Here is a 24,662-nt window from a genome sequence, read left to right as displayed (position 1 = left end):
CTGGACTCATGTTTGACGTCAAACAAAATATTTTTTGGCACATCCACCAAAATCCTCAACCGGGATTATATGTAGAGTAGTAGCAAAATGTCTCAAACTTGGATCTCACAAATTATTGTTAACTGCCTTAGGTATGTGCATAGGTTTTTGTTGAGAGGATGGCATGGGCCAATACATCTGTTAATTGAAGAATCTTTGCCCGATAACACAAACCAATGTATGGAGAAATTATATTTGTATGATAAGACTTCCTTACCATACATACTATTTTATGTGCGAGAGCTTTTGTTTTTTGTTCTAGTTCCAGTGATTCTCTCTCTCTCTCTCTCTCTCTCTCTCTCTCTCTCTCTCTCTCTCTTCAAGCACTTTACAAAAGGAGACACAAACCACTCTACTGCTACTACTACTACTACTACTACAAGTGCAAGTGCACATTGAGTATCCTCTCTACTGCTCTTTTAGTCTGTCTCCCACTTCTGTAATGTGGCCATAGATAGATCTCCGTTTCTCTTGCTGCCTTTCTCTTTTTTGCCTCCAGGGTTTCTCCCCCCACTTTTTCCTACTGCCACTTAAGCCAGCGTTGAAGGATCCCATTCTTAGGAGCCAACAAGTCTTGAGAATGGGAAGGGCTACCTCCTTGATTACTTTGTTCTTCTTTCTACATGTTGCTGCTTCTGGTGTTCTTGGGGATAGCCCGTACAGGTTCTTCACTTGGAACATCACCTATGGAGACATCTGGCCCATGGGTGTCAAGCAACAGGTCACTCTTCTCCGATTCTTTAGCTTTTGTTTTCCTTGGCCTCCTTGTGGTTTTTGATCCGGTCTCATACTGATCTCTGTCTGTGGTGGGAACCATGGCGCAGGGAATTCTGATCAACGGACAGTTCCCAGGGCCGCAGATCGAAGCTGTCACCAACGACAATGTCATCGTCAATGTGTTCAACAGCTTGCCTGAACCATTCCTCATCTCCTGGTCACTACTGCTCTCCCTAGCTTCGCTTCCTTCTTCTCCCTTTGCCATGCCCTCCCTCCCTCCTCTGTTAGCATGGATTTCTTTTGTGTTCGTCTCCTACATTTCGTGCTGCAATCACGCCGACATCCCTAAAAGGAATTCACATCTCAACTCTTTTTGTAGTAAATTAACGGTGTCATGGGAAAAAAAGTTGAGGCGATTTACGAGGAAAAATTAAACCTAAGATTTATCGCAGTAAAAAGGCAAACGGTAGGTGGGCTTTGATGGCGCAGCGCAGGGTGGTGAGGCGGTTGGGTTACGGTCATATTTCCTTGCTAGAGTAATTTTGGTGAAATCAATTAATTGCGTTTCATGCAGCATGAGGTTTGATGTTCGATCATGATTCATTCGTTTCTTTTGGTTGGCTCTACGTTGGTCTCACTGATCTGGTTGAAAACCTCGTCGGTGGAGAAGAGAGAATGGCATCATCATCATCCATGGCTGGTAAAAATTAGTACCCGAGGGGGTGGTGATCTGTGAACGTTACAAATAGTAAAAACAGGTCATTGTAAGTTGAAGAAAGGTTTTCTGATAGGAGGAATGTGAGAGAGAGAGAGAGAGAGAGAGAGAGAGAGAGAGAGGTTTTATTAGGTGGATCGAAAGCTTTAGCCTCTTCTCTTGAGAAAGATGAAATGCACGCATCATGCGTGCTCTGATGCTTCGCTCGACAGGCATTTATCCATGAACTCTTTCTTCTTCTCAGGAACGGGATACAGCAGAGGAAGAGCTCATGGCAGGATGGTGTTTACGGCACCAACTGCCCCATCCCACCCGGGAGGAACTTCACGTATGTCATGCAGTTCAAGGACCAGATCGGTAGCTACTTCTACTTCCCCTCCCTTGCATTCCACAAGGCCGCCGGTGGATTCGGTGGCATCAGAGTCCTCAGCCGGCCGTTGATCCCCGTGCCATTCCCTCCTCCTGCCGGAGATTTCACCCTGTTAATTGGCGATTGGTTCAAGGCCAACCACAGTGTAAGCACTCGAACTGCAAACAGTGTTTCATTGCGGCATGCTCTTGTGGTAGCACTACTAACCATGCCATCTTTCTTGTTTGTAGACCCTTAAATACGTATTAGACAGCGGCAGAGATCTCCCTTTCCCGGATGGGGTTCTGATCAATGGTCGCGGATGGAACGGGAACACCTTCACCGTTCAACAAGGCCGAACGTATCGGTTTCGGATATCGAATGTTGGATTGACGGCATCGTTGAACATAAGAATTCAAGGCCACGCCATGAAATTGGTGGAGGTCGAAGGTTCCCACACTCTACAGAACACCTATTCCTCGCTGGATCTTCATCTCGGCCAGTCCTGCTCGGTTCTGGTCACAGCGGATCAGCCCGCAATGGACTACTACATCGTGGCCTCCACTCGATTCACCAGCAAAGTGCTCAGCACCACGGCCATCCTTCGCTACAGCAACTCCGGCGGAACAACTGCTGGTCCGCCACCAGGAGGACCGACCATTCAGATCGACTGGTCTCTCAATCAGGCGAGATCGATTCGGTATTGTCCTTGCTCATCACCCTCACATGATTGGTTGCTACTGCAAAATTAATGTATCTGCATATATATATATATATATATATATATATATATATATATATATATATATATATATATATTTTTTTTTTTGATTGCGGAACGCAGTTGGAATCTGACGGCCAGCGGGCCGAGGCCGAATCCGCAAGGTTCGTACCACTACGGTCTCGTCAACACGACGAGGACGATTAGGCTCGCGAGCTCTGCGCCGTTCATCAATGGCAAGCAGCGATACGCTGTCAACAGCGTCTCCTTCATCCCAGCTGATACGCCGCTGAAGGTGGCCGATTTCTACAAGATCCCTGGAGTGTTTTCGCTTGGGAGCATTTCCGACAACCCGACCTTCGGAGGCGGATACCTCCAGACGTCGGTCATGGCGGCTAATTTCCGAGACTACGTCGAGATCGTCTTCGAGAACTACGAGAACACCATGCAGTCATGGCATATCGACGGATACTCCTTCTGGATCGTCGGGTACGAGAATGTGCATCAAAAGAAGCTTTGCCCTTGCGATTCTTTTCCTCCATCTAATTAATTAATGCCAACAATTACAGAATGGATGGAGGACAATGGTCAGCAGCGAGCAGGAAAAGCTACAATCTGAGAGATGCTGTTGCTCGTTGCACTGTTCAGGTGCGTGTCTCATCTCCCACTCTCGCTCGTTTGCTTTCTCTCCACTGAATCATACAAGGCAGGAGGCAATCCATTAATTATCAAAGGCTTTTTAGGTGGTGGAAGAGGGCATGATTGGTTCACTGTCTTATCTTTTCTTGTATCCTACTCCACTGCTTCCTCTAAGATCCATCAAGAGCAGTGTAAACATCTAATAACCATAACCGATAGTATGATCTGTGAATCTATCCCAGCGAGCAATAGTAACCTGACCTCCCTTGCCTGAGAAGCATAGCTAACGGCTGGCTAAATCTGTCTCACTAGAGCTTTGTTATTTGCAACAGATGACACAGTAAAGCACATCTCTCTCACGTTGCTGCTGCTGCTTTTGATTGCTTTCAGGTCTACCCCAAGTCTTGGTCTGCCATTTACATGCCTTTGGACAACGTAGGAATGTGGAACGTGAGATCAGAGAACTGGGCTCGTCAATACTTGGGCCAGCAGTTGTATCTCCGTGTGTATTCCCCTGCTAACTCATGGAGGGATGAGAACCCAATTCCGAGGAACGCCCTTCTCTGCGGCCGAGCATCCGGCCGCCGGACCAGGCCGCTGTGATCTCAGTTATTGTCATCGTCACGAGGGGGTGACCCATAGGCCTTGCTAGGAATGAGATCCAGAACAAGCTCTGTTTTCTCCATGTTGCTGATACATTTTGCAGCATTCGTGTTGCTCCGTCCAAATTGCAATCGCTGCTTACCTTTGTATAACTCCCATTTATGATTTAAAACGCTATGTTCAGCTGCTTCGGTGAAATCCAATGTGATCGTCGATAGGTGGCTCGAGATTCAATAAAAGAGAGCTATGCTACCTCTTTTTATGTGCTTGAGATTCAATAAAATTGCTGTAAATGAGCAATTTTTCCTTGATCATACCTACCCAAGAATGAAGATCCCTTCTAATCATAACATGGTGATTACAACCTGAGAGTTAACAGAGTACAGTGAAAGAAAAGAACCGTAGAAACATCACTTGCTCTCCGACATAGCCAGCCACTTGATACAAGTTCATACACAGTATGAGAGTCCAGAGCATTTAGTTACAGGTCTCGAAACCCAGTTCCCCGGAAACCCATACAACAGCTTCAAGCAACCTCACTACGAACGAAGATGCTCGTAAGGTCTTCAACATATTCTTGGCAAGTTGTTCCACGGCCATGAACTGATACTCCGGTCATACTCTGCGGGGGCGTCGGAGAGGGATGAAGCCAACCGTTGTATGTCCGTTCCGTCGCTCACCGTCGCTGCCGACTGCCCATTGGAGATCTCTGCGGCGTCGATATTGCACCAGCCAGGGATTTTTGACACCATGGGCTCCGGGATGTTAAGGACTCCGGGTGTATCGTCTTCCACCGGAATGGCATCGCCCGGAAGTTCACTCTTTATCTTGTTTCCTGCTAAAAGGGCTAGTGATTAGTAACATAAAGATTTTGAGTTTGAACAGCCTAATAGGTAATAAGCAAACCAAAGAGAAGAGCAGAAATTACAGAGAAAATGCAAAGTAAAATTCGAATCCTGTTTTAGCTTTTTGAAATCAGTGTTCGAGATGGAGGAAGAGTAGATATAAAATGAAGAACAAAAATCAGGCAAGCATGGCGAGATATGCTTTGATTGGCGGAAACAAATACAGATTGCATGAGGAAGACTTCATAAACGAGGTTAGAAGAAAAAGGCATCACGACGAGAGACAAGTCGAAGCATTACTCTTCGAGTTTCATTTTCTTGCACTGCGATTACCACGACATGCATAGATCGTGTTGATTAAACCAAGTGAGGAGATATGATGAAAACATTAGAACTTAGACGGCTTCCGTCTCCATCAACTATTTTCTTTCACTGCCGGCAACCACATGCAACAGAAACAGGGAGATTACTTCGATGGAACTCACCCATGTCACAGTGCAAACCCTCCAGTTTAGTGGCTGATCCCAGAAAGTAGCCTTGAGAAGTCTCATCGACCCCTTGGCCTTCGCCGTCGCCAAAGATTTGTTCCCATAACGCGCCTTGCTCATCGATAGTCGGCAGCGCCAAGAGCTCCCCTATGTTTATATCCTGGGTGACACGCTCGTCCTGCAGCAACGCCTCCAGAAGCTCGCGGCCGGTGGGGTCGTCGCCGCCTCCGACGAGATCCGGGAACAGTTGGCATGAAGAGAGCTCCATTTTCCCCTGAGGGGGCCATGGCAGGGGCGACAGCAGCTGTGGCGGAGTCGCTTGAGAATGCCCCAGCCTAAGCTGTTGCTTCGGAAACAGAGAAGTCGGATTAGGCGGCGGCGAGGGCGGGAATTTAAAGCCGAGGTGACCATGGAACTCATTCCGCCGGAGAGGGGACAGAGTGATCCCTGACGGAGGACGAAAACTGTCGTGATTCAGCAATGGAACTGGCCAAAGAGAGGGGAGCTGAGCTTTGTGTTCTGCTGCAAACGACGGAGAAGGCAGCGGCGGCGGCGTCCAGAGCGACGTCGGAGCCTCATGCTTCAGCTGGTAGTGGTCGAATCCGACGCCATCTTGTAGCTCCGGCGGGTAGATGGGCAGGCCGGCTCGCTGCCGGCGCTTGAGACGGGTGTTCCAGTAGTTCTTGATCTCGTTGTCGGTCCTCCCGGGGAGCTGACGGGATGGAAGAAAAGAAAGAGAGAGAAAGAGATCAAGTTCATGCAGGTGAAGGACAGACAGGAGAACAGAGAGGAAGGGCGTAGTATCGGAAGAGCAGTACGTGGGCAGCCATGCGCGCCCATTTGTTGCCGAGCTGGGAGTGGAGGCGGAGGATGAGGAGCTCCTCTTCGGGGGAGAAGGAGCCCTTCTTGAGGTTAGGGCGGAGATGGTTGGCCCAGCGGAGTCGGCAGCTCTTGCCGCAGCGAGCCAGGCCGCTGTGCCGCTGCACCGAGTTCCAGTTCCCCTCCCCGTGCCGCCGCACGTGCTCCATCAGGATAGCGTCCTCCGCGGGCGTCCACGGCCCTTTCTTCAGCGCTCCTCTTCCTCCTGCTCCCCCCGCCTTCTTCCCTCCTCCATCTTCTTCTTCGCCCTTCATGGCTTCTTATTCCCCCGCTTAATTCTCTCTGTACTCTGTCAACCTCGGCCTCGTACTTGTTTACATACGGAAAATCAAATATAATAAACAAAGCTAAAAAAGCGAAAGGAGAAGCAAAGCTTTGTATGGATGGGAACTGTAGGATCTCTTTGCAGGCCAAGAATTGGAACTCGTGGGCAAAAAGAAATCTCCTCGTGGAGCTTCTCGATCAATGTGGTGGTTCGCACAATCGAAATATATGGCCTGCTGATCTCCGATCCTTGTCGCGGGTCGGCGATCAGAGAGGTCAGGGTGGTGGCGCGCGGGGTGAGATGGAACGCGTCGAGGAGGTGGCGAGATTAAAAGGAGAAGGAATTGGGAAAAGGAAAAAGGGAGGAGGTGGGGGGGGACTGGGGAGGGTGGTGGTGGGGCCCAGGGGAGCGAGAGTGTGTGGGCCCTCAGTCGATACAATTGTGCAGGGGTTAGGGGGTAAGAGACTTGCAAGTGCCAAAAAAAGCAAAAAAAGGGATAGATTTTTATGGCCAATGGAAAAAGACTGGAGTTGTGGCATTAACATATTAGTTTAATTAGGGGATTAATAAGGAGGGAAAGGTTGGGCAAGGAGATCGGTGTGCGTACGCCCGGGTGGCCTCACACGTGGTGCTCCGCCTCCGCCTCCGCCGCCGCCTCGCCGCTGCCAGATGACACGCCTTCCTTTGCATCCTCCCTTTCCCCTCTTCGAGGACACCGCCACCGTTCTGTCTCTCTCTGTCCGTCTCTTAGAGATCATACATACTACGAGGATACTATCGACGATCGGCATCGACCGTAACCTTCGGAAGGAGCTGCTGCCACTCTTCTTCTTCTTCTCCTCGATCGATTCCTTTCATTTCATGATGAAGCGTCCCGATACGCTGACAGATGATGTTGGAACTCCCTACATTATCGCAATGTCTCTAAAAATTACCTCGTACGACGTGATCGATGTTATCCACCGTAACCATCATTAGAGAGAGCCGCTTCTCTTCTCTAACATTGGACACGCTTCGTGAGCATCCCTCCGTATTTAGAATATGTCGAGGCATACGTGGAAGAACATAGAATTGCATGGGCGATTATTTGCGACTTTGGAGGCGCTTCCATGGAACTTTATGCTTTCTTCCGAGAACATACGGCTCCCTCACCGACTTCCGCCGCCGCCGCCGCCCTCCGGTTCTTAAGCTTAATCTTGTTGATATATGGTGATGTGTCCCCTTTTCAATATAAAAAATATCTATTTTTGATAATTAATTATCATAAAATTTTTAAAAATAAAAATATAATAATAATAATCCTATTCGAATAATAATAACAATAATAATAATAATAATAATAATAATAATAATAATAATACAAGGCATTTATAACATAGTGATTATAACGGCCGTTGTAACCATCGTAATGGTCATTATTTCATTAGATGGTCACGATAGAACTCGTCACACTGTTTTGGTATGCCACGTACGTAACCACCACGAAACCCAGCGTGGCCTCGGAGCGGAGACTCCAGCACTACTAGCCTACGGAGCACTTCCGTCCCTCGTCAAGACGCAATTTTTATTGCGCTCTTGTTTCTTCCCTCTGCTCCCCTCCCTCCCCACCCACCTCTCTTGATAACTACGGTCCGCCGCCGAGAAAAAGGTCCCGCCTTTCTTTCTTCATCCTATTGGATCGATAATGCGCTGTTCTGGGCTCCGAGGTTTCCAAGTTGAAGGAGCCGGACATGGCTTCCACGTCCCTGGGGCCGGCGTCGGCTGGTCATGCCGGCTCCCGCCGCCGCCACATGTGCCGTCGAGAGCTCTTCCGGCTATGGCCACTCCGGATTGGAGGCGGGAAGGGGTGAGGGGTGGGAGATTGGGTTCTGTCGTTGTCCGTGTGAAGCCCGTGGAAGATGAGAACTTGTCGCCGGCGGCGCCTTTGCAGTTGTCGGCGGACCGGGCGGTGGAGGAATCGAGGAAGTCGGGTCGGAATTCGAGCTCGCTTCCTGGTAGGTTCTTCATTCTTTGTTCAGCTGGAAAAATGACCCTTTTCCTTGTGTATCTGCTCCGTTACGGTGTTATACTTCTTTCTTTGTGTTGGTTTCCGCAATCACTGTATTGCTTTAGTCATGAATTATATGTCGTTGTGATTACTAATTAATTTTTCATTGGCTAGTTTAATATGTTCAAAGGTTACAATTTTTGGCGAGCCATGTAATTTTTCTGGAGCGGAGTATTAATGATCTGATTAGATACTTATAAGAACTTGGATTGATCTCTTGTACCGATACAAAGTTTTGATTTTATATTGCACCGTTGTCTTTCCCTGTATCTGAAAGAATTAGGGGAAAAAAGCGCAACCTTTCATGCATGAATTCAGCTGTCGGTAAATTCAGATTAGTCATTTTGCAATATTCTACCACTGTAATACATGAACTTGATTTCTTTTGTTTTTCTCTTGAATCGACTTGTGGAGGATAGGTAGGGCTATGGGTTTTGTTTTTTATAGTCTTAGAATATCTCTAGGAAACAGTTTTCGTGTAGTAACTGGATAACACAGAATGAAACGCTTTTATCTCTAATTTGTCGAACAAAGATGAGAGATTTTATTCTTTATATTGTCTTTCTTTGTCATAAGATCTCCTCCATTCGTGGACATAAAAACTTGTGGAGGAGTAAAGACAACTCATAAGAATAGCCTTGACGTTAGTGAGATACATGTTATAAACATAGTGCCACTTCTATTTGACCTTTTGGCATTAATGAGCAAGTTAGTAAGAGGTAGGGGAATCAGTTCATGGTCATATGAGATGGTCTTTTGCTCTTAACAAAGGAATTAATGATCCTACAAACACTTAATATGGATTCTGCAAGTGCTGTTTATGTTTCCTTTAAGTATATATAATGACTAGATTTATAAGTAGAACTATGAAGAAGTAATAGTAACAATAGATATATACATGCCTTCCCTAACTAGAAAAAGTCTCATAAGTGCTCTTTTTTTTGGAAATCTCACATTCTGAAGAGAGTCAACAAGATTAGTATCCAGGATCTAGTTTCATGGTGACCTGAGCATTGGGCGGGCATGAGATGATGAGAATGTCTTTGATCTTGGATTAGCTAGCTGTTATTCAAATGTAATTCTTGCACCACTACCTGCAACTACATGCACAGAGAAGGAAAGAGGAAAAGAAAACATTGCATGATGGATGTTTGGTCTCTTAAAAGGAAAAAGCTATATGAAGGCATGACGGGCGACGTAGGTTAAATTTCCAAGCAATCTCTGCGTGCCAGTAAAGGTGCCACACAAGACAGAATTTTAAGTGGAGTTTGACGGAGATGAAAATGCCACAATTAGCTCGCTTTTGTGACAATGTCATATCACCCATGAGTGCAAAGAGATTGTTTTGGTGACTTAAACCCCTGACATTTAGATTGGAGCAACCTCACCATGGTGCCAGAGCTCACCCTCTAACCTGGATAAAATGTCATATGAGCTTTAATATGGTCTAAATTTATGGCAGTGTATTCTTGGTAGTAAACGATAGCTTTTCAATATGCAGAACCATTGTCATTAACTGATCTCTCTGTTTCTGAGCATGGATCTAAAGTACGTGTAGGATATCAGGTATACCCCTTTGGATATACAATTATATTCTGTTTTCATTCTGAGGATTACGGCTGCTATGATCATGCACAAAATTTATTTCTTTTTGTTTTTCTGAATAGGGTTCACCTGGTGTCTTCAGTGAGGACTCTGTCCTGAAAGCATACCCACAGGGTGAAGCTGTTCCATGTGAACAGTTTGAGGTTGCATTCAAGGTCAATGAGATATCATCTTAGTTGAGCCAAATCAGCCTAAACACCAAAGCATATGATTTTTGAGCATTTACAGGCAGTTGTACTTTCATTAGTTGATAAAGCAGTTCTGCCAATTGAGAATTCAATGGACGGAAGCTATCATCAGAATTATGACTTGCTTCTCTGCCATAATTTGTGCCTTGTGGGTGAGGTGCAGTTGTCCATTAACCACCGTCTTGTAGCTCTGCCAGGCGTGCACAAGCAGCAGTTGAGGCGTGTTTTAAGCCACCCACAGGTCGATTCACATTTCTGTATCCATCTAATTATGGACATTTTATTCTTTTGATTTTTTATCAGTAAGTTCACCTTCAGGCACTTGGCCAATGTGAGATTGCATCGAGCACGTTGGCTGTTGTTCGAGAAAGTGTCGATGACTCTGCTGGTGCCACTCAGGTAGTTCACAAAATTTGCATATCTTCCTTGCAAGCCTTAAAAGTCGATCTTTGACCTTTCAGAGCCTTTTCCACAGTTGATAGGGTTTAAGGGATGCAGGAGCAATTGCAAGTGCCCGGGCTGCAGATATCTATGGGCATAATGTGCTCGAGGAAACTATGCAGGCAATGAACTTTCTCCTATCACTGTTGGTGTGGTAGATCTTGTTTTCATGTGAAGGATGATTTTCTCTAAATTGCAATGCGGTTGTAGTCAGAATAGATTTTTTAATATCTTAATTATATCATTATCACATGAATTCTTTTTTATCCTTGTGTTTGATTGTGAGATTGGGAACATAGTGAACTTTTTTTTTTTTTTTCCCATTTTGAGTTCCATTGTCACTGGAGCTGCATGCCCTTAGTAAATCATCAGATACCATTATTAAATGCATTAACAATATCTGTTATGTTATTTGCCCTGCTTGATTTGTTTAATGTCTTTTCTATCAAACAACTGCTCCCAGTTAGTAATGGCTTCCATTTTCGACAGGATTCTCATGAGTCAGAAAACATGGTGGCTAATCAAATTATAAATAGTTCTGCACCGAGACATTGTTTACATTGATTAAAATGTGCAATGAATGTTTTTAGTAAAAATTACTGCCATATTGGTGAAAACTAGAACATATTTATTCTAATATTTGATGAAATATTTTCTGTAGTTTGCCAAAATACATAACTAAGATATCGTGGTAACTGACTGAATAGGAAGGAATCTCATAGCTTAATTTGGTTCATCTGACATGGTTATATTCCTTGGTAAGTCCTTCAGGCATATTGAATGGTGTACAAATTTTGAGGAAGATGGTGTGCGCATTCATATCAAGGCACACTACTTGTCCAACATATTTCTCTTTTTGACATGCATTGTATGTTCCAGCTTTTGTCGTTGTATCTTTGTAGTTTTTGTACTTTGGTGGAAGTTTAGAATTTTAGTTCTTTTTTCTACCTCTTTTCAATACTATGTATTCAGATGTTATCATCTATTAATGACAGGATGTCCCCAAAAATGTTTTGAGATTTCTTGTCCTTGCTCGGGAACCTATAATTCCAAGGATCGATAGAGCCTTTAAGGTATTAAACTGACATGCTACTTTTCTTTGGACTCAGTTCTATCAAGAAATGTAAAGGGATTATTGTCACTAATTGTTTCAGACTAGCATAGTATTCACTCTTGAAGAAGGTCCTTGGAGTATTATTCAAAGCACTGGGACTTCTTTCTCTGGGGAAGATAAAATTCACAAAGGTATCTAAATAAAGTTTTTAAGTGTTCAGCCTTTAGCTTAGCAACCATATCATTTCATCAAAATAATATATTTTTTTTTTGTTGATGGACTGTAGATCGAGAGCAGGCCCCAAAGGAGTCGCCCTCTTAGGGTTGTTGATGACTCAGCAGACGCAATGCTATTCCTTCGACTATGGTCATAGAGAGAGAGAGAGAGAGAGAGAGAGAGAAAGAGAGGGGGGGGGGGTTATTAGAACATCTCGGGGCTTACGTACGTATTTTAGCTTTACATTCGTCAGTGTCAACCAAAACCAAAATGTTTGTGTTCTTCGGATAGAGAGTGGAAGTGCAATAATAACTCGTTGAAGTAGGACTTCCAAACTTTGATACGTTACTTGCTCTGTTCATCGTGCTCATGTTGAGTCATTATTTTTCAACTATAAACTTTGATACGTTGCTTACTCTCTATCCACTTCGGATAGAGAGAGGCAACCCGCTGTGCATCACCAAACCAAGAAAAATTTCACTTCAAATGCATTATTAGCACTCAGAAACTGTTCAGAGAGAGAGAGAGAGACTCTGTTGTGCTGCTATCATTCATCAGACTGATTTGAAGATCTCTATCTAATAATTAATTATCTGATCCGCTAACTGGATTGCCTATTTAATACTTCTCCATGAATGGGAATCAGTTACCTGTTTTGTTTTTGTGTTTGCATGTAAATCCTCCACGGCTAAATGTACCAGAAAAAATATTCATTTCACATATATACACAAAAAGAAAGAAAATTCTTGGATCAAGAACAGTTCATACTTTGGAATACATATTTTCTTTTACAGCTAAAATGACGACTAGATCCTCCGGACAACTTGTTCCAACTCATACGCCACAAGATTCTCAATCAGATCTAACATTTTTAGGTGGAGACAGCTTAGAAGGTGGCAACTAAAATAACAGAGGCCATGGAAGTCTCACAGCAACCAAAAAGCAGAGAGGACGCAAGAGATAAGGACGAAGACACCCCATGTGGTGCCTCTCTCCCCTCCCACGCACGTGGAGGCGCAGGTCCTCTCTCTCTCTCTCTCTCTCTCTCTCAGACACACTCAGCTATGGCTTGAAAGTAGTTTCCAAGGCAAGCAGATAACTAACTCGTCGCGAGCCCGAGCACACAGAAAAAGAAGAGAAACTACTGTGCAAAGTCTATCTATCAATGTTGACCTCCTTGGGATCGGCATCCACAGCTTCATGCACTGCGCCCTGGAAGAGCAAATCAGATTCGTTTGTTTCATCAAACTCGGAAGGTCTTTTGTTCCTCTGATCGCCGGTTCATGGTGAGAATGGAAGAAAGGCTGGTTCTTCTTCTTCTTCTTCTTCTTCTTCTTCTTCTTCTTCTTCTTCATGGGTGAGGTGGTTGAGAGGTCATCATCGGAAACATGGTCTTTGTGTTCTCGTTGGCAATATTATTTTGCCCTTCCATATCACATGATGAATCCCTGTTGGCTGGTGAATGATGTTGATGGGGTAACTGCCATGTGGTCGAAGGGCATTGCCAGGACCATGTCGGCTGGTGCTCAGTTGGTCTTGCATCATTAGAAATGGAGGCAACTTTGCTATTCAACACTTGGTTTCAACCACTTGTTGAACAAGAAGCATTAAGGTTTCTATGTTTGAACACTTTCTCTGTCCTTCTTTGCTGATGTATTCCTTAGAAAGAACACTTTTTAACTGTCATGGAGTAAAAGAAGTTATATCTGATGGATGCTTTAGGCACGCATCATTGCTGTTGCTTCCAAGAAAACATCTGCCTTTGCTGTTGCACTTGCTGTATGTAGTTTACTCCACATGCAGATGAAGAAGAAGAAGAAGAACAAAAGTGAAGAACTAGACATGCATATGTTTGCCTGAATCAGCAATTCATGCTTCATTAATTCTGCACAACGATTACTTCAGGTGTAGGAAATGTGAAGCAAAATGGTTGACCCCAAAAGGTCATCGCATGTAAACATCCTAGAATTCACATGATCTTACTTTTTTCTCCATGTGACCCTCATGACCCTCTCTTCCTTTGCGTCACCCGGATGATCTCCGCCCCACCTGGGGGACAATTAGGCCAATCTGCACCAGTTATTCCAAAAGCAATCCACTGAATAGCAATCTCATCAGGTTATTCCTTCTTCCTATTTTCTCTTTTCCCCTCACCTCTTCGGTTGGTGCGTCTCTTTTCCTTCCCCGACGGTGCACCACTAAGAGAAACAGACTGAGAGTAGAGAGGAAGAGACTCTGCTGATAAAGAGCCAATTTTTTATCTCTTGTTTCCCTTGTGAAGCAAATTCGATCGCCTCCCCTGCCGAAGGCGTCCGTTGGCTGTAGTGATTTCCCCGATTCCTTGTGTTTCGTTCATATGCATCGTCCGCTGAGAAAGGTGGCATCTTTATCGTAATTCGAGATGGGCGGTGGTGATCGGAGGGATTTAGCAGCGCAATAAACAGGGGAGAAGAAGAGGAGAGCAGCCATGAGTTTCAAGAGAGGAAGTGGTGGGGGAGGAGAGTTGTGGGCAAGGGGAAAGGTGCCCAAAAAATGGACCTTTTTGCTTTGCCTTGGAAGCTTTTGTGCTGGTCTGCTCTTCGCTAACAGGTGCCGATTTCCTCTGTTTAGTTGCTTCACTCGGAGCCCTTTGTTTCCTGAATTCTGTATTCCTTGTTGTGACCTTTAAATTCCTTTATTTCATGAATCCTTATAATTTCATATTTTCGTTGTAAAAGCCGGATCGAGTCTGTATCGTGCTGCACTAGGTCCAATTAGTATTCAATCTCGATTAGATTCATACATCAAAGCAGATTAGAAAATTCGGTTCTGTCGATCGTTGTAGGAGGAGATGAGGGACTGCTGGAAAATATGGTGGTACAGAAAGTTGCTAAAATGAATTTTTTGACATCATTATAAGTTTTTTATATCAGTTCTGTAAGGATGGATGAGATGAAGAAGAATACGAGGCCAAGCATTCAAAAGAAAATTGCAGAGTATCATGTCTTAGCTTCTGCAAAGTAGGGTAATTTTATGTTTTTTCTTTGTTAGATACTGAATGATACTGAACAGATTTTCTTCCATTTATATGTTTATTACTATTACTATTACTATTATATATACAGCGGTTTAAGTTGTAGTATTTCTCAACATCAATCATATTCTGTGCATCACCAAGTTCCAGTCCTTTTGTTGTGCTTTGGATTTTTCAATGAACCTACCTGATTAAAATATGTTGATGTAGAAGATAACTCTACTCTTTGGTCTCATTAGTCGATAGATAGCATCATCGCATGCTTTCCTTTGAAAAACTTGTAGTTTTGAGTACGATCATTTGGTTTGGTACCAACTTCGATCATTTTAGACAATTAACTTGGTGCTTCGATTGTGATACTGAACAATGGTGACTGACAGTTGGAAGATGCCTGAAGCGAAGGACATCATCAGGACATCAGGAACAGAAGATAAACTGAATCTTGTTGCCAACGACTGTAATCCGAGAATAGTGAGTGCATTAACCTTACACGCAACTTTCCTTCATTTATCATTTCAATTTAATTTTTAGCACTGACAATTTGGTTAGGCACAAATTTGTTGCATTCATTTGTACGAGGAAAGATGTTGTGTTCCATTTCTTCTTCTTTTTTTTTGTATCAGATTAATGAAAAACCAGAGCCAAAAGATATCCTCGACGGAGTTTCAAATGCACAGGAAGTTATACAGTGAGTCTGGGCATTGTTTTGGTGCAATCAGAAGAATTCTGGATGAGTTTCGATCGATAACCTCTAATCTGCTCGGTGATAAAAACCTTTTTTATGCAGGACACTGGATAAGACAATATCAGACTTAGAAATGGAATTAGCAGCTGCTAGAGCTACACAGGAGTCGATACTCAATGGTGCTCCATTGTCGGAGACTCTGAAAGCTGCCGAGGCCACTGGTCGAAGAAAATATCTGATGGTTGTAGGAATTAATACTGCATTCAGCAGTCGTAGGAGAAGAGATTCAGTTCGTGCTACTTGGATGCCTCAAGGTTTCATCGTTTTACATACATTTGCTTCTTGTCGAATGATAAATTTCTTGGATCTGATGATCGATCAAATTATTTCTAAATTAAAATTAATAGGCGAAAAAAGAAAGAAATTGGAGGAAGAGAGAGGGATCATCATTCGCTTTGTCATTGGTCACAGGTGCGTAACTGCGGTACTATCATTGCAAAACAATTCTTGTAGATTCTTTCCTTTTTTACTCTTTCAGTGTTAGACTGTTTAGTGAGCATGTGTGTGTTGTACATATGCAAGTTTATCAAGCAATGAAGTGAGATAAAGATTGTGTGCATTTTCTAGATTTTGCACATGACTATTGCATATAAACTTAATTTCCTTCTAGGCAAAGCTGTAGAATCTTTCAGGAGAATTAGAGATCTTCTTGATATATGGCAGACAACAAATTTTACCTCTACATCTTTAAACATTATTAGGTCGCAAATGTTACTACCGGGCGATCAAAGTGAAGAGAAATGACAATGTTACAAATAAGGAATTTAAGAGAGTATTACAACTCTATTTGGTTTTCGAAGACATTCTCTGATAAGGTGTTCTATACTATAGTATAGTATAGTATAGTATAGTATAGTATAGTATAGCATCAAAAAGAAAAGTTCACACTGAAACTAAACTGCCTTGGGATACTCTCACAGCGCTACATCTGGTGGAATTTTGGACAAGGCAATCGAAGCCGAACATAGAAAGCACGGGGACTTGATGAGGCTGGTTGGTTCGGGTTTACTCTTTCTAATTTTCTTAGCACAATATGTGTTTTCTTTGTTGTATGTATGTAATCTTGATCTGATGTTTACAAATAAATGTTTTCAGGATCACATCGAAGGCTATCTCGAGTTATCAGCGAAAACAAAAAGTTATTTTGCAACTGCTGTCTCTATGTGGGATGCAGATTTCTACATCAAAGTAGATGATGATGTTCATGTAAATATTGGTACGTTAAGCGATTGTTCTTATTGCCTACATATTATGTCTTTTGTTCAGCAATATGAGGTTTTGGATCGAATCATCATCATCATCATCATCATCTACTTTTGAACATCACGTAGCAACTCTTGGAATGACTCTTGCTAAGCACCGGTCGAAGCCTCGGGTGTATATTGGATGTATGAAATCTGGTCCAGTCCTAGCTCAAAAGTAAGCATTTGTTTTACTGGATAATATGTATGTTTTAGCGCTAGTCTTGATCTCAAACTGTTGTTACCGGACAGGGGGGTGAGATATCACGAGCCCGAGTATTGGAAGTTTGGAGAAGATGGAAATAAGTATTTCCGACATGCTACCGGTCAGCTATATGCAATTTCCAACGACTTGGCTGCTTACATATCCATGAATCAGTAAGCTACATCTTTTACATCCGTTTCTTCTACTGGATGATGATGATGATGATGCACGGAACCAACCTTCCTTCCTTGCTTGCTTGTTTTGCTGTCTACTTTTACTCTGAAAGCTGAATTATACTTTGCTTCTCTTGAAATCAGGCATGTGCTTCACAAGTATGCAAATGAGGATGTTTCACTGGGATCATGGTTCATCGGACTAGACGTCGAACACATCGATGACCGCAGATTATGTTGTGGCACCCCACCTGGTAAAGCTACTGATTCCAGCGTTTTTTGTTTGAATAGAGTCCACAATCATGGCCGCTACTTTGTTTGCAGACTGCGAGTGGAAAGCACAGGCCGGCAACATCTGTGTTGCCTCGTTCGATTGGACCTGCAGTGGCATTTGCAATTCAGCTGAAAGGATCAACGAGGTTCATCGGCGATGCGGAGAAGGCGAAAAGATGGTGTGGGATGCAGTCTTCTGAAATAAGCAGAATCCCTTCCGATCTCCCATGACAGCAAAAATGTGTCGTATCAATTCATATGTTTATTGATGTAGTGCGTATGTGCAGTGCATTTTTTTTGTTATGAGAGAAGATCCTCAAAGCAGTAAGGGGTATACAGAGAGAGAGAGATATGCTTGATGGGCATGTAAAGAAAACCATCTTCAGCTTTGAGTTCCTCAGAGATGGATGGCAGACATCGTCGCGGATGCAATGGCAAATTATGGGTGTAAAACGTAGCTCATTTGACCTGTGGGTGGAAGTGTGTTGTCGACAACAAATCAAATGAAAGATGGCCTTCTCTGCACTCAGTTTTTTTTCCTCTTCCGAATAACTGATAGAAGCTTCTTCACTTCTTCTTCGATAAAGCTTCTACAATAATTATTCTTTATCTTCTATTATTTTTTTAATAATAAATACATACAAAAGTAAAGTAAAGTAAACTAAAATGTGTTCCACGTGTACAATAATATAGTCAAAATCAAGTCACAAGAAAATACAAATGATACTGATCATCACTCTAACCCAAAATAAAATTCTTCTCATGTATAATAACTGTGTATTCATGGTTACTATGCTCTGCTGGACCAAACGTGGTTGTCGTGTGCAAAACAAGTCACAGGCTTACCTATATTATGCTGTGAATTCTATAACTTTAACGAGTGATACATATTGATCCGATGAAAGAATAATAAGTAGATAATCATATATCGGATAATCAATATTATATGATTTTATATCCCCCGACACGAGGTCTATTGAAATAAGTCTTTTGATCAAAGTATTTTTCTTCGTTGTCTATTTCTTAGTAGAAATACTCATTGGTGTGTTAATGGTCTTAGCACTATCCAAGTGAAACCATTTTAGTAGATTCAAAGTATACTTAGTTTGATTAAAAAAATATCCATTCACTCATTAAACTCATTTCAAATTCTTGACTCATACTTTTGGTAAATAATTAAATATTCATTGTCAGAATAAAAAATAATATCATCAACATAAATTTGAATGATAAAAAATTATTTTTAAATTATTTAATAAGTAATATGGTATCGATCTTACCTTTCAAAAAATTATTTTGAATAGGAAAAGAACTAAGCCTCCCATGCTAAGTCTTAGGGGCTTACTTCAACCCATATAAAGCTTTAGATAACTTATAAACATGGTTCGAAAAAAGAACACTTTCAAAGTAGTTATTTAATATAAGCTTCTTTGAAAATAAAACCACTGAGAAAAATACTTTTCACATATATTTAAAATAACTTAAATTTTTTAAAACATGCGTAGGCAATGAATATCCTTATGACTTCAAGTCTTACCATAAGAGTGAAAATTTCTTCATAGTCTATATCTTCTTCTTGGTTGAAACCTTGGGCCACTAATCTAGAATTGTTTCGAACCACGATACCTTGTTCATCTTGCTTATTCCTAAAAACTCATTTAATATCAATCATAAGATGATCACTAGGTCTAGAAACAAGCGTTCAAACCTTATTTCTTTCAAATTGATTTAATTCTTTTAAAAACCCATGAGTCATCTTGGAGAGCATCGTCAATACATTTAGATACAATTTGAGACAAAAAAAAAAAAAAGCATTTGCATAAAAATTTTTAAACGAAGAATGAGTTTGAACACCTTTCAATATATCTCCAATAATAAGCTTCTTATGATGTACATCTATATACTTCTATTCTTTGGGTAAGATTTCTTTGGAATAGATATATGGAAGTTACTTTGAGAGGAAAATTATTATTTTAATTCAATTTATCAAATCCAAAATTTTTATCAAAATTATTTTCTTAGTTTAAAAAATATATAAAAAATAACATAAACAGATTCATCAATAACTAAGGATCTCTTATTGAAAACTCGATAAGCTTTTTTAAGAAAAATATATTTCTCTTACAAGTTCTTTAGTTTCAATTTGTGTCATTGATTTCATACTAACATAACATATCCTAGCCTTCTATGCCAAAGTCATACATCATTGTTTAAAACCAGAAAATAAGTTTCGTCATGACAACCGTCAAGATCAATAGTATAACTATTATTGCGCCTTAAAGCGATCTTAGATTTGTTTTTATGTGATTTCTCTATCACATTAGATATCACTTATCACATAATTGACTAATACTTAATAAGTTATGTTTTAAACCATTTACTAACAAAATATCTTAGATCAAAAGATTTGATTTGTTACTAATAATTCCAATGCTAATGATATTTCCTTTATTATTGTTGTTTCGGTTAGTGAGATTTGAAAAGTATGTTGGATCTCCGGTCATATGCCTTGAGCATCCACTATCAAAAGATCATCCCTCGTAGCTCTTATTCGGAGACATTCTTATTATTGAAGGATTATTTATTGAAGAATTATGAGAGATATTCTTATTATCAACGGTTATATAACTCATTAGTGTTTTAGTCTTTGTTAATATATATTGTTTCTATTTTCATCTTTAATCCATCTAGTTTTAGTCTTATCCTACCATTTAAGATATATATATATATATATATATATATTTGTGTGTTCAAAATCTGATTTTTTTATAAAAGGTAACTCAAGGTTTGAAATTGCTTGACATAATAGTATCATCCACCGGGATTTCAATATCCTCTTCAAATCTCTTTTCCTATCACTAAACTTTGATAATATATATTGTTTCTATCTTCTTTTAGTCCATCTAATTTTAGTCTTATCCTACTATTTAAGAGATATTTGTCCATTCAACATCTGATTTCTTTTAAAGGTAACTCAAGATTTAAAATTGCTCGACATAATATCATCCATGGAAACTTTTTTTTTTCTCTCTCTCTTAAAAGAATTTCATTATAGATGACCTAAATATTATTCTCTTCAAATCTCTTCATTATTCTGTTTCAATACCAAAATTCTTTCCTAACACTCTAAAAGATTAGTTTATGAAAGAGTGGAGGTTTATCCTCGCTCGGGTTGATACCTGATATCGTTAATAATATTTTTAATCTTAAAATATTTATTTCAAAATTTTGGAATAGATAAAAAGTGGAAATATTAAAGATAAAAGGGGAAGTATTAAAGGAGAATAGACAAAAAGAGAAGGCAAGTTCCAAAGGGGGGGGGGGGGGGGGGGGGATGAATGAGCTGCTGGAGAAGAGGATCGAGGGAGGCAAGTTCCAAGAACATCACTCCTACACATGTTGCTCGATGCCAAGACGTGACGTCGCCGCCTTTGAAATGGGAATGGGACCGCCACCACCATCACCACCACCACCACCACCACCACCTGGTCCTTTTCCCATGAAATATGAGCTATGCGACCAATTACTATTGTCTCCCGACGTCCGCCATACCTCGCTGCCAACACTTCAATTATTCCCACCTCCCCTTCTCAAAGTCCACACACCCCCACAGTAGTAACCCAATGAGGCAGTAGCAGTGTGCCACTTTGCCACGCCTCTTCCTCCCATTTCCGATCACGCTTTTGTCTCTGTTATTGTCCTCGAATCATCAAACATGTGCTCTCCTGCTACTATTATCATGATTATTGAACGTCAAGCTCATTGCCAAACAAGCAGTGCTTCCCAATTTTTACACGGCCAAATCACACACACACACAAAGAATCTTCTTTTCCTTTTTTTTTTTTTTTTACTTTTACATGGAGAGGGACGGAAACAGTCCTGTAAGATTCGGGCGCCGCCGTGGGTACGACCTTCAACCGAAGAAGCCCGTCTGGCTCCAGACCGCGTCGCGAACTCGGCTCATGTCTCGGCCCTTTAGCGTCCTCCCCGCGCCCTCCAGCACCGACGTCGCCATGCTCCTCCCGTGCGCCCTCGCCACGTACTCGTGCGGCGGCAGCCACTCGTCAGCGTCCTCCCCCTCCCCCTCCCCCTCCCCCTCCCCCTCCCGCTCCGGGGCCGGCCCGCCCGAGCAGGCACGAAGCGACCGAGGCCAGGCCGGCACGTCCACGGGCGCCGACGCTGCCAACGCCGGGTGCCTCACCTGCGGCCGTTGGGAGGGCGCCGCCCCCCGGTACGCGCCCTCGAAGGCCAGGGAGAGGCCGCCCACCTGTCGGTGCCCCCAGGGACGGGTGCTGGCGTGATCCGGGTCGTTGCGGCCGTCGGCGTCCTCCGCCTCGTGGGCGGGCGCGAGGAAGGAGGACCAGACCTCGGCTTCGGCGAGGTCAGGGAGGTCGTCGGCGCAGGCCACGTGGCCTTGGTCGCCGAAACGGGCGGGCGCAGCGAGGAGCCGCTCCGCCCAGTGCCTGCGTCGCGTGGCCATGATCACACGCTGACACAGAGCGATCGCGGGAGGGCGGGCGGTTCTTGTATTTATAGGGCAAGCGCTTCATTTCGCCGTATGTTTCATTTGGGGGTTAGTTTCATTTCGTCCAGTATCTCATTTGACGCTGGGCCCCGCGCCGCTGCTACCGTGTCATAGCTGAGACGTGTGGGCCCACACGGCGTGGGTAGGAAGAGCGATTGGTGGGAGCGGGGTTTAACCCCATGCATGCATGATGCAATGCGACAAAAGGCTCCCGTTTCCTTGCACAAAGGATTCCAACTAAAATCATGTATCATATCATCATAAACCATCAAAACAGTTCATTACTATCGACTACAATTTTGTATGGTAATGGGAGGTTGTGAAACAGTGAAGATTCCTGGGAGGCGGAGCAGAGACTCTTTTTCTTTTATTATCAATTTTAGTGTTAATTTCTGAATCATAGGAATACTCTATGCGGATATGCCTATAGTTTTATTCATGATACATTATATATATATATATATATATATATATATATATATATATATATATATATATATATATATATAATGTATTGGATGGGACAAGAAAAAGTGACGGCTGTCGCGGCACATTGGATGGCTGAGGATGATGGAAGGAGGAGGCTTTCTTCGGGTAAACAAAACACTCCACCAAAACGAAAATACATACCCAGCGAGCGACGAGGATGGATGTGAGAAAGGATCGGTGGCTCAAACTTACTCCACTTTAATGTGTCTACGTCAATGTGGCCTATAGGAAAAGGAGACCACTTCAATGAACTTGCATTCTGATTTAGATGACTTAAGAAGATAAACCTCTAATTGGTTTTTTTAATGAAAAAGATAAGATAGTAGTCAAAGAATTATTCCTCAAAATTAACATGTTAAGTGCATGGGTTGGTGAAGGACATCAATTATTTTTATATACAGGTGACACCAACCGGAAGAGGAAAAAGAGAGTGAGTCTCTCTTCATCGGAAAAGAGGGACAATAATATATATATATATATATATATATGTATATGTATGTATGAGAAATAATTTTACCATATATTGGAGGAATAGTGTACAGTGTGTCCGTCGCTGCGAGGGAGTGTAACAGTCTTTTTGGTGATTACGACCATTCAGGGATTCCACCGAAGCACACCAGACTGCTCCCTCGTCTCGATGGAGCCATCGAACACAGGGAAAACTCATCTCATTGGTTGCAGGCCGTGGACCCCACTGATCGCTTCGTTTCCATCAGAGACTCATGCGTCTGGTTGCTGGACCGATACATGAAGGATCTGCAAACCCATCAAGCCCTCACGATGTTTGGGGACGTCCATCGACGCCACCGGTCCTGAAAGAGGGGGCCCGCTCACCGAATACCGTCAAGTTCTGAGCCCCACCTCACCTGGGTAGGGGCCAGCAGGAAGAAGCAGAGAGAGAAAACACACCGACCAACTCTCTCTCTCTCTCTCTCTCTCTCTCTCTCTCTTTCTCTCTCTTGGTGATACTGGAATCAACAACCTTGTTCCAGACACTTAACAATTTGAACTTGTCAAAAAGTCTCTGCTCCTTGGAAGCATTACCCAAGAAGTGTCCCCCAGCAGTAGTGGCCTTTGGAACCTCTTCCATTCCTTGGGAGAAGGTGAGGGAGGTAGGGAGGGGAGAAGAGGTTGTGTACTCACAAAATGTGTTCGCGTTATCCTTCCATGTGGCGGTGAGACCGCTGAAATGGACATATGATTGGAAGTAGGAGTGTGCCCAAGTCTCCTTTCGCTGTAGCTGCTAAACATGGGGGAGTGGGGGAAGAGAAGCAACAAGTGAAGTGAAGTGAAGTGAAGTGAAGCTCCGCAGTACAGCATTTCATCTTCCTCTTGGGTGGTGGAAGGGCCTCGGAGTTAGTGACATGATTGTGCCTTGAAAGGTGAGCCTGTCATGTCCTCACGGGAGTCCCCATAATTTGCTCTCTCGCATAAAACTCAAGTTTGATTCTTTCAATTTCTGTTAAAATGGGACTATTTCTTACGAGGATTGTTCTGAGCTTATATGAATACGAGAGTACTTGATGATCTTTGTCAGAGTCCATATCTTGTATCCAGTTTAATATAACTTTAATAATAATAATAATAATAATAATAATAATAGAAAGGGGGGGTGTTGACCAAACAGAGTGTCTGTACAGAAGCCTTTCACCTAAATCCAATCATTCGCCAAACAGAGTGTATGTACTCTGCAAGGAGGTGTTGCCCATTGGTATCTGTGTGTTGCATCACTAGATGGCAATCGCATGATAATAGATACCCTACTAACCTGTGATGTTTGGACGTACGCACGTGTGAAGGCAAGGCATGTGAGGCCTCGGTTTGGCAGCGTTGGGACTCGCCACCACCCGTTTCGAAGGACACTCACCATGCTTGTAATGGTCCTCCTCACTGCTCCAAGCACAACACAGGCAAGCAACTTGCAGGATCTGCAATCAAAACACACACAGAAAAGCCACTTGATATGGGTTATTTTGTATGCAAGCTTTAACTGAAACAATGTCTGGAGCCATGACTCACTAGTCGAGTGAAGCTGCCAAATTATTCAGTTCATAACAAATTACACACATAAAAAAGAAAACAAAAAACCCCCTAAAAACTGGAGATACATGACTTATACTTCGCAAAATCACAAGTACAGTCTGTATGCATGAACTAATTTGACATGGCTACCGTCTGCAACAACT

The 24,662-nt window shown here is 42.6% G+C and overlaps 5 protein-coding genes across 7 annotated transcripts; 3 read left to right on the top strand and 2 right to left on the bottom strand.

Annotated features, from left to right (window-relative positions):
- Positions 1–381: 381 nt before the first annotated feature.
- On the top strand, positions 382–4,045 carry LOC135678059 (L-ascorbate oxidase homolog). The gene is made up of 7 exons (XM_065190378.1): positions 382–760; positions 864–973; positions 1,716–1,986; positions 2,072–2,520; positions 2,665–3,030; positions 3,111–3,189; positions 3,571–4,045. The coding sequence occupies exons 1-7, from the start codon at positions 620–622 to the stop codon at positions 3,781–3,783; spliced, it is 1,629 nt and encodes a 542-aa protein (XP_065046450.1). The 5' UTR covers positions 382–619; the 3' UTR covers positions 3,784–4,045.
- Positions 4,046–4,164: 119 nt separating this feature from the next.
- Positions 4,165–6,578, bottom strand: LOC135678060 (transcription factor MYB97-like). The gene is made up of 3 exons (XM_065190379.1): positions 5,935–6,578; positions 5,114–5,828; positions 4,165–4,618 (listed from the first exon to the last, which is right to left on the bottom strand). Exons 1-3 carry the CDS (start codon positions 6,247–6,249, stop codon positions 4,350–4,352), a joined length of 1,299 nt encoding a protein of 432 aa, XP_065046451.1. The 5' UTR covers positions 6,250–6,578; the 3' UTR covers positions 4,165–4,349.
- Positions 6,579–7,871: 1,293 nt separating this feature from the next.
- On the top strand, positions 7,872–12,018 carry LOC135679797 (arogenate dehydratase 1-like). Of its 2 annotated transcripts, XM_065193777.1 has the most exons (8): positions 7,872–8,254; positions 9,809–9,873; positions 9,975–10,067; positions 10,141–10,341; positions 10,419–10,499; positions 10,576–11,614; positions 11,696–11,786; positions 11,882–12,018. In XM_065193777.1, exons 1-6 carry the CDS (start codon positions 7,945–7,947, stop codon positions 10,639–10,641), a joined length of 816 nt encoding a protein of 271 aa, XP_065049849.1. In that variant the 5' UTR covers positions 7,872–7,944; the 3' UTR covers positions 10,642–11,614; positions 11,696–11,786; positions 11,882–12,018. The 2 variants fall into 2 exon arrangements, 1 of the variants encoding a protein (XP_065049849.1); XR_010515334.1 differs by lacking the exons at positions 9,809–9,873; positions 11,696–11,786; positions 11,882–12,018 and having other exon boundaries at positions 8,123–8,254; positions 9,975–10,499; positions 10,576–10,641.
- Positions 12,019–12,907: 889 nt separating this feature from the next.
- LOC103991025 (probable beta-1,3-galactosyltransferase 2) lies at positions 12,908–17,986 on the top strand. 2 transcript variants are annotated; one of them, XM_018828388.2, is made up of 11 exons: positions 12,908–13,097; positions 15,205–15,295; positions 15,448–15,512; positions 15,612–15,823; positions 15,917–15,980; positions 16,490–16,562; positions 16,665–16,785; positions 16,901–16,988; positions 17,063–17,188; positions 17,333–17,442; positions 17,513–17,986. In XM_018828388.2, exons 1-11 carry the CDS (start codon positions 13,012–13,014, stop codon positions 17,659–17,661), a joined length of 1,185 nt encoding a protein of 394 aa, XP_018683933.2. In that variant the 5' UTR covers positions 12,908–13,011; the 3' UTR covers positions 17,662–17,986. The 2 variants fall into 2 exon arrangements, with proteins under 2 accessions (XP_018683933.2, XP_009408655.2); XM_009410380.3 differs by lacking the exon at positions 12,908–13,097 and adding an exon at positions 13,909–14,400.
- A 3,389-nt stretch (positions 17,987–21,375) lies between these two features.
- LOC135680079 (protein S40-5-like) lies at positions 21,376–21,942 on the bottom strand. Its single transcript, XM_065194070.1, has one exon. It carries the CDS (start codon positions 21,940–21,942, stop codon positions 21,376–21,378), a length of 567 nt encoding a protein of 188 aa, XP_065050142.1.
- Between the last annotated feature and the right edge of the window lie 2,720 nt (positions 21,943–24,662).

This window comes from Musa acuminata, chromosome BXJ1-7 (assembly GCF_036884655.1).
Source record: "Musa acuminata AAA Group cultivar baxijiao chromosome BXJ1-7, Cavendish_Baxijiao_AAA, whole genome shotgun sequence".
NCBI classification, from domain to species: domain Eukaryota; kingdom Viridiplantae; phylum Streptophyta; class Magnoliopsida; order Zingiberales; family Musaceae; genus Musa; species Musa acuminata.
This window is presented reverse-complemented; position numbering and strand designations above follow the sequence as displayed.

Coding starts and splice junctions, on each gene's coding strand:
- LOC135678059 (XM_065190378.1), top strand. CDS start 620: ATGGGAAGGGCTACCTCCTTGATTACTTTGTTCTTCTTTCTACATGTT. Junction 1,987..2,071: donor GGTTCAAGGCCAACCACAGT/GTAAGCACTCGA, acceptor TCTTGTTTGTAG/ACCCTTAAATACGTATTAGA. Junction 2,521..2,664: donor AATCAGGCGAGATCGATTCG/GTATTGTCCTTG, acceptor TGCGGAACGCAG/TTGGAATCTGACGGCCAGCG.
- LOC135678060 (XM_065190379.1), bottom strand. CDS start 6,249: ATGAAGGGCGAAGAAGAAGATGGAGGAGGGAAGAAGGCGGGGGGAGCA. Junction 5,829..5,934: donor GGGCGCGCATGGCTGCCCAC/GTACTGCTCTTC, acceptor CCATCCCGTCAG/CTCCCCGGGAGGACCGACAA. Junction 4,619..5,113: donor GGGTTTGCACTGTGACATGG/GTGAGTTCCATC, acceptor CCCTTTTAGCAG/GAAACAAGATAAAGAGTGAA.
- LOC135679797 (XM_065193777.1), top strand. CDS start 7,945: ATGCGCTGTTCTGGGCTCCGAGGTTTCCAAGTTGAAGGAGCCGGACAT. Junction 9,874..9,974: donor AAGTACGTGTAGGATATCAG/GTATACCCCTTT, acceptor TTTTCTGAATAG/GGTTCACCTGGTGTCTTCAG. Junction 10,500..10,575: donor ACTCTGCTGGTGCCACTCAG/GTAGTTCACAAA, acceptor CCTTTTCCACAG/TTGATAGGGTTTAAGGGATG.
- LOC103991025 (XM_009410380.3), top strand. CDS start 14,279: ATGAGTTTCAAGAGAGGAAGTGGTGGGGGAGGAGAGTTGTGGGCAAGG. Junction 15,513..15,611: donor AATGCACAGGAAGTTATACA/GTGAGTCTGGGC, acceptor TTTTTTATGCAG/GACACTGGATAAGACAATAT. Junction 15,981..16,489: donor CGCTTTGTCATTGGTCACAG/GTGCGTAACTGC, acceptor ATACTCTCACAG/CGCTACATCTGGTGGAATTT.
- LOC135680079 (XM_065194070.1), bottom strand. CDS start 21,942: ATGGCCACGCGACGCAGGCACTGGGCGGAGCGGCTCCTCGCTGCGCCC.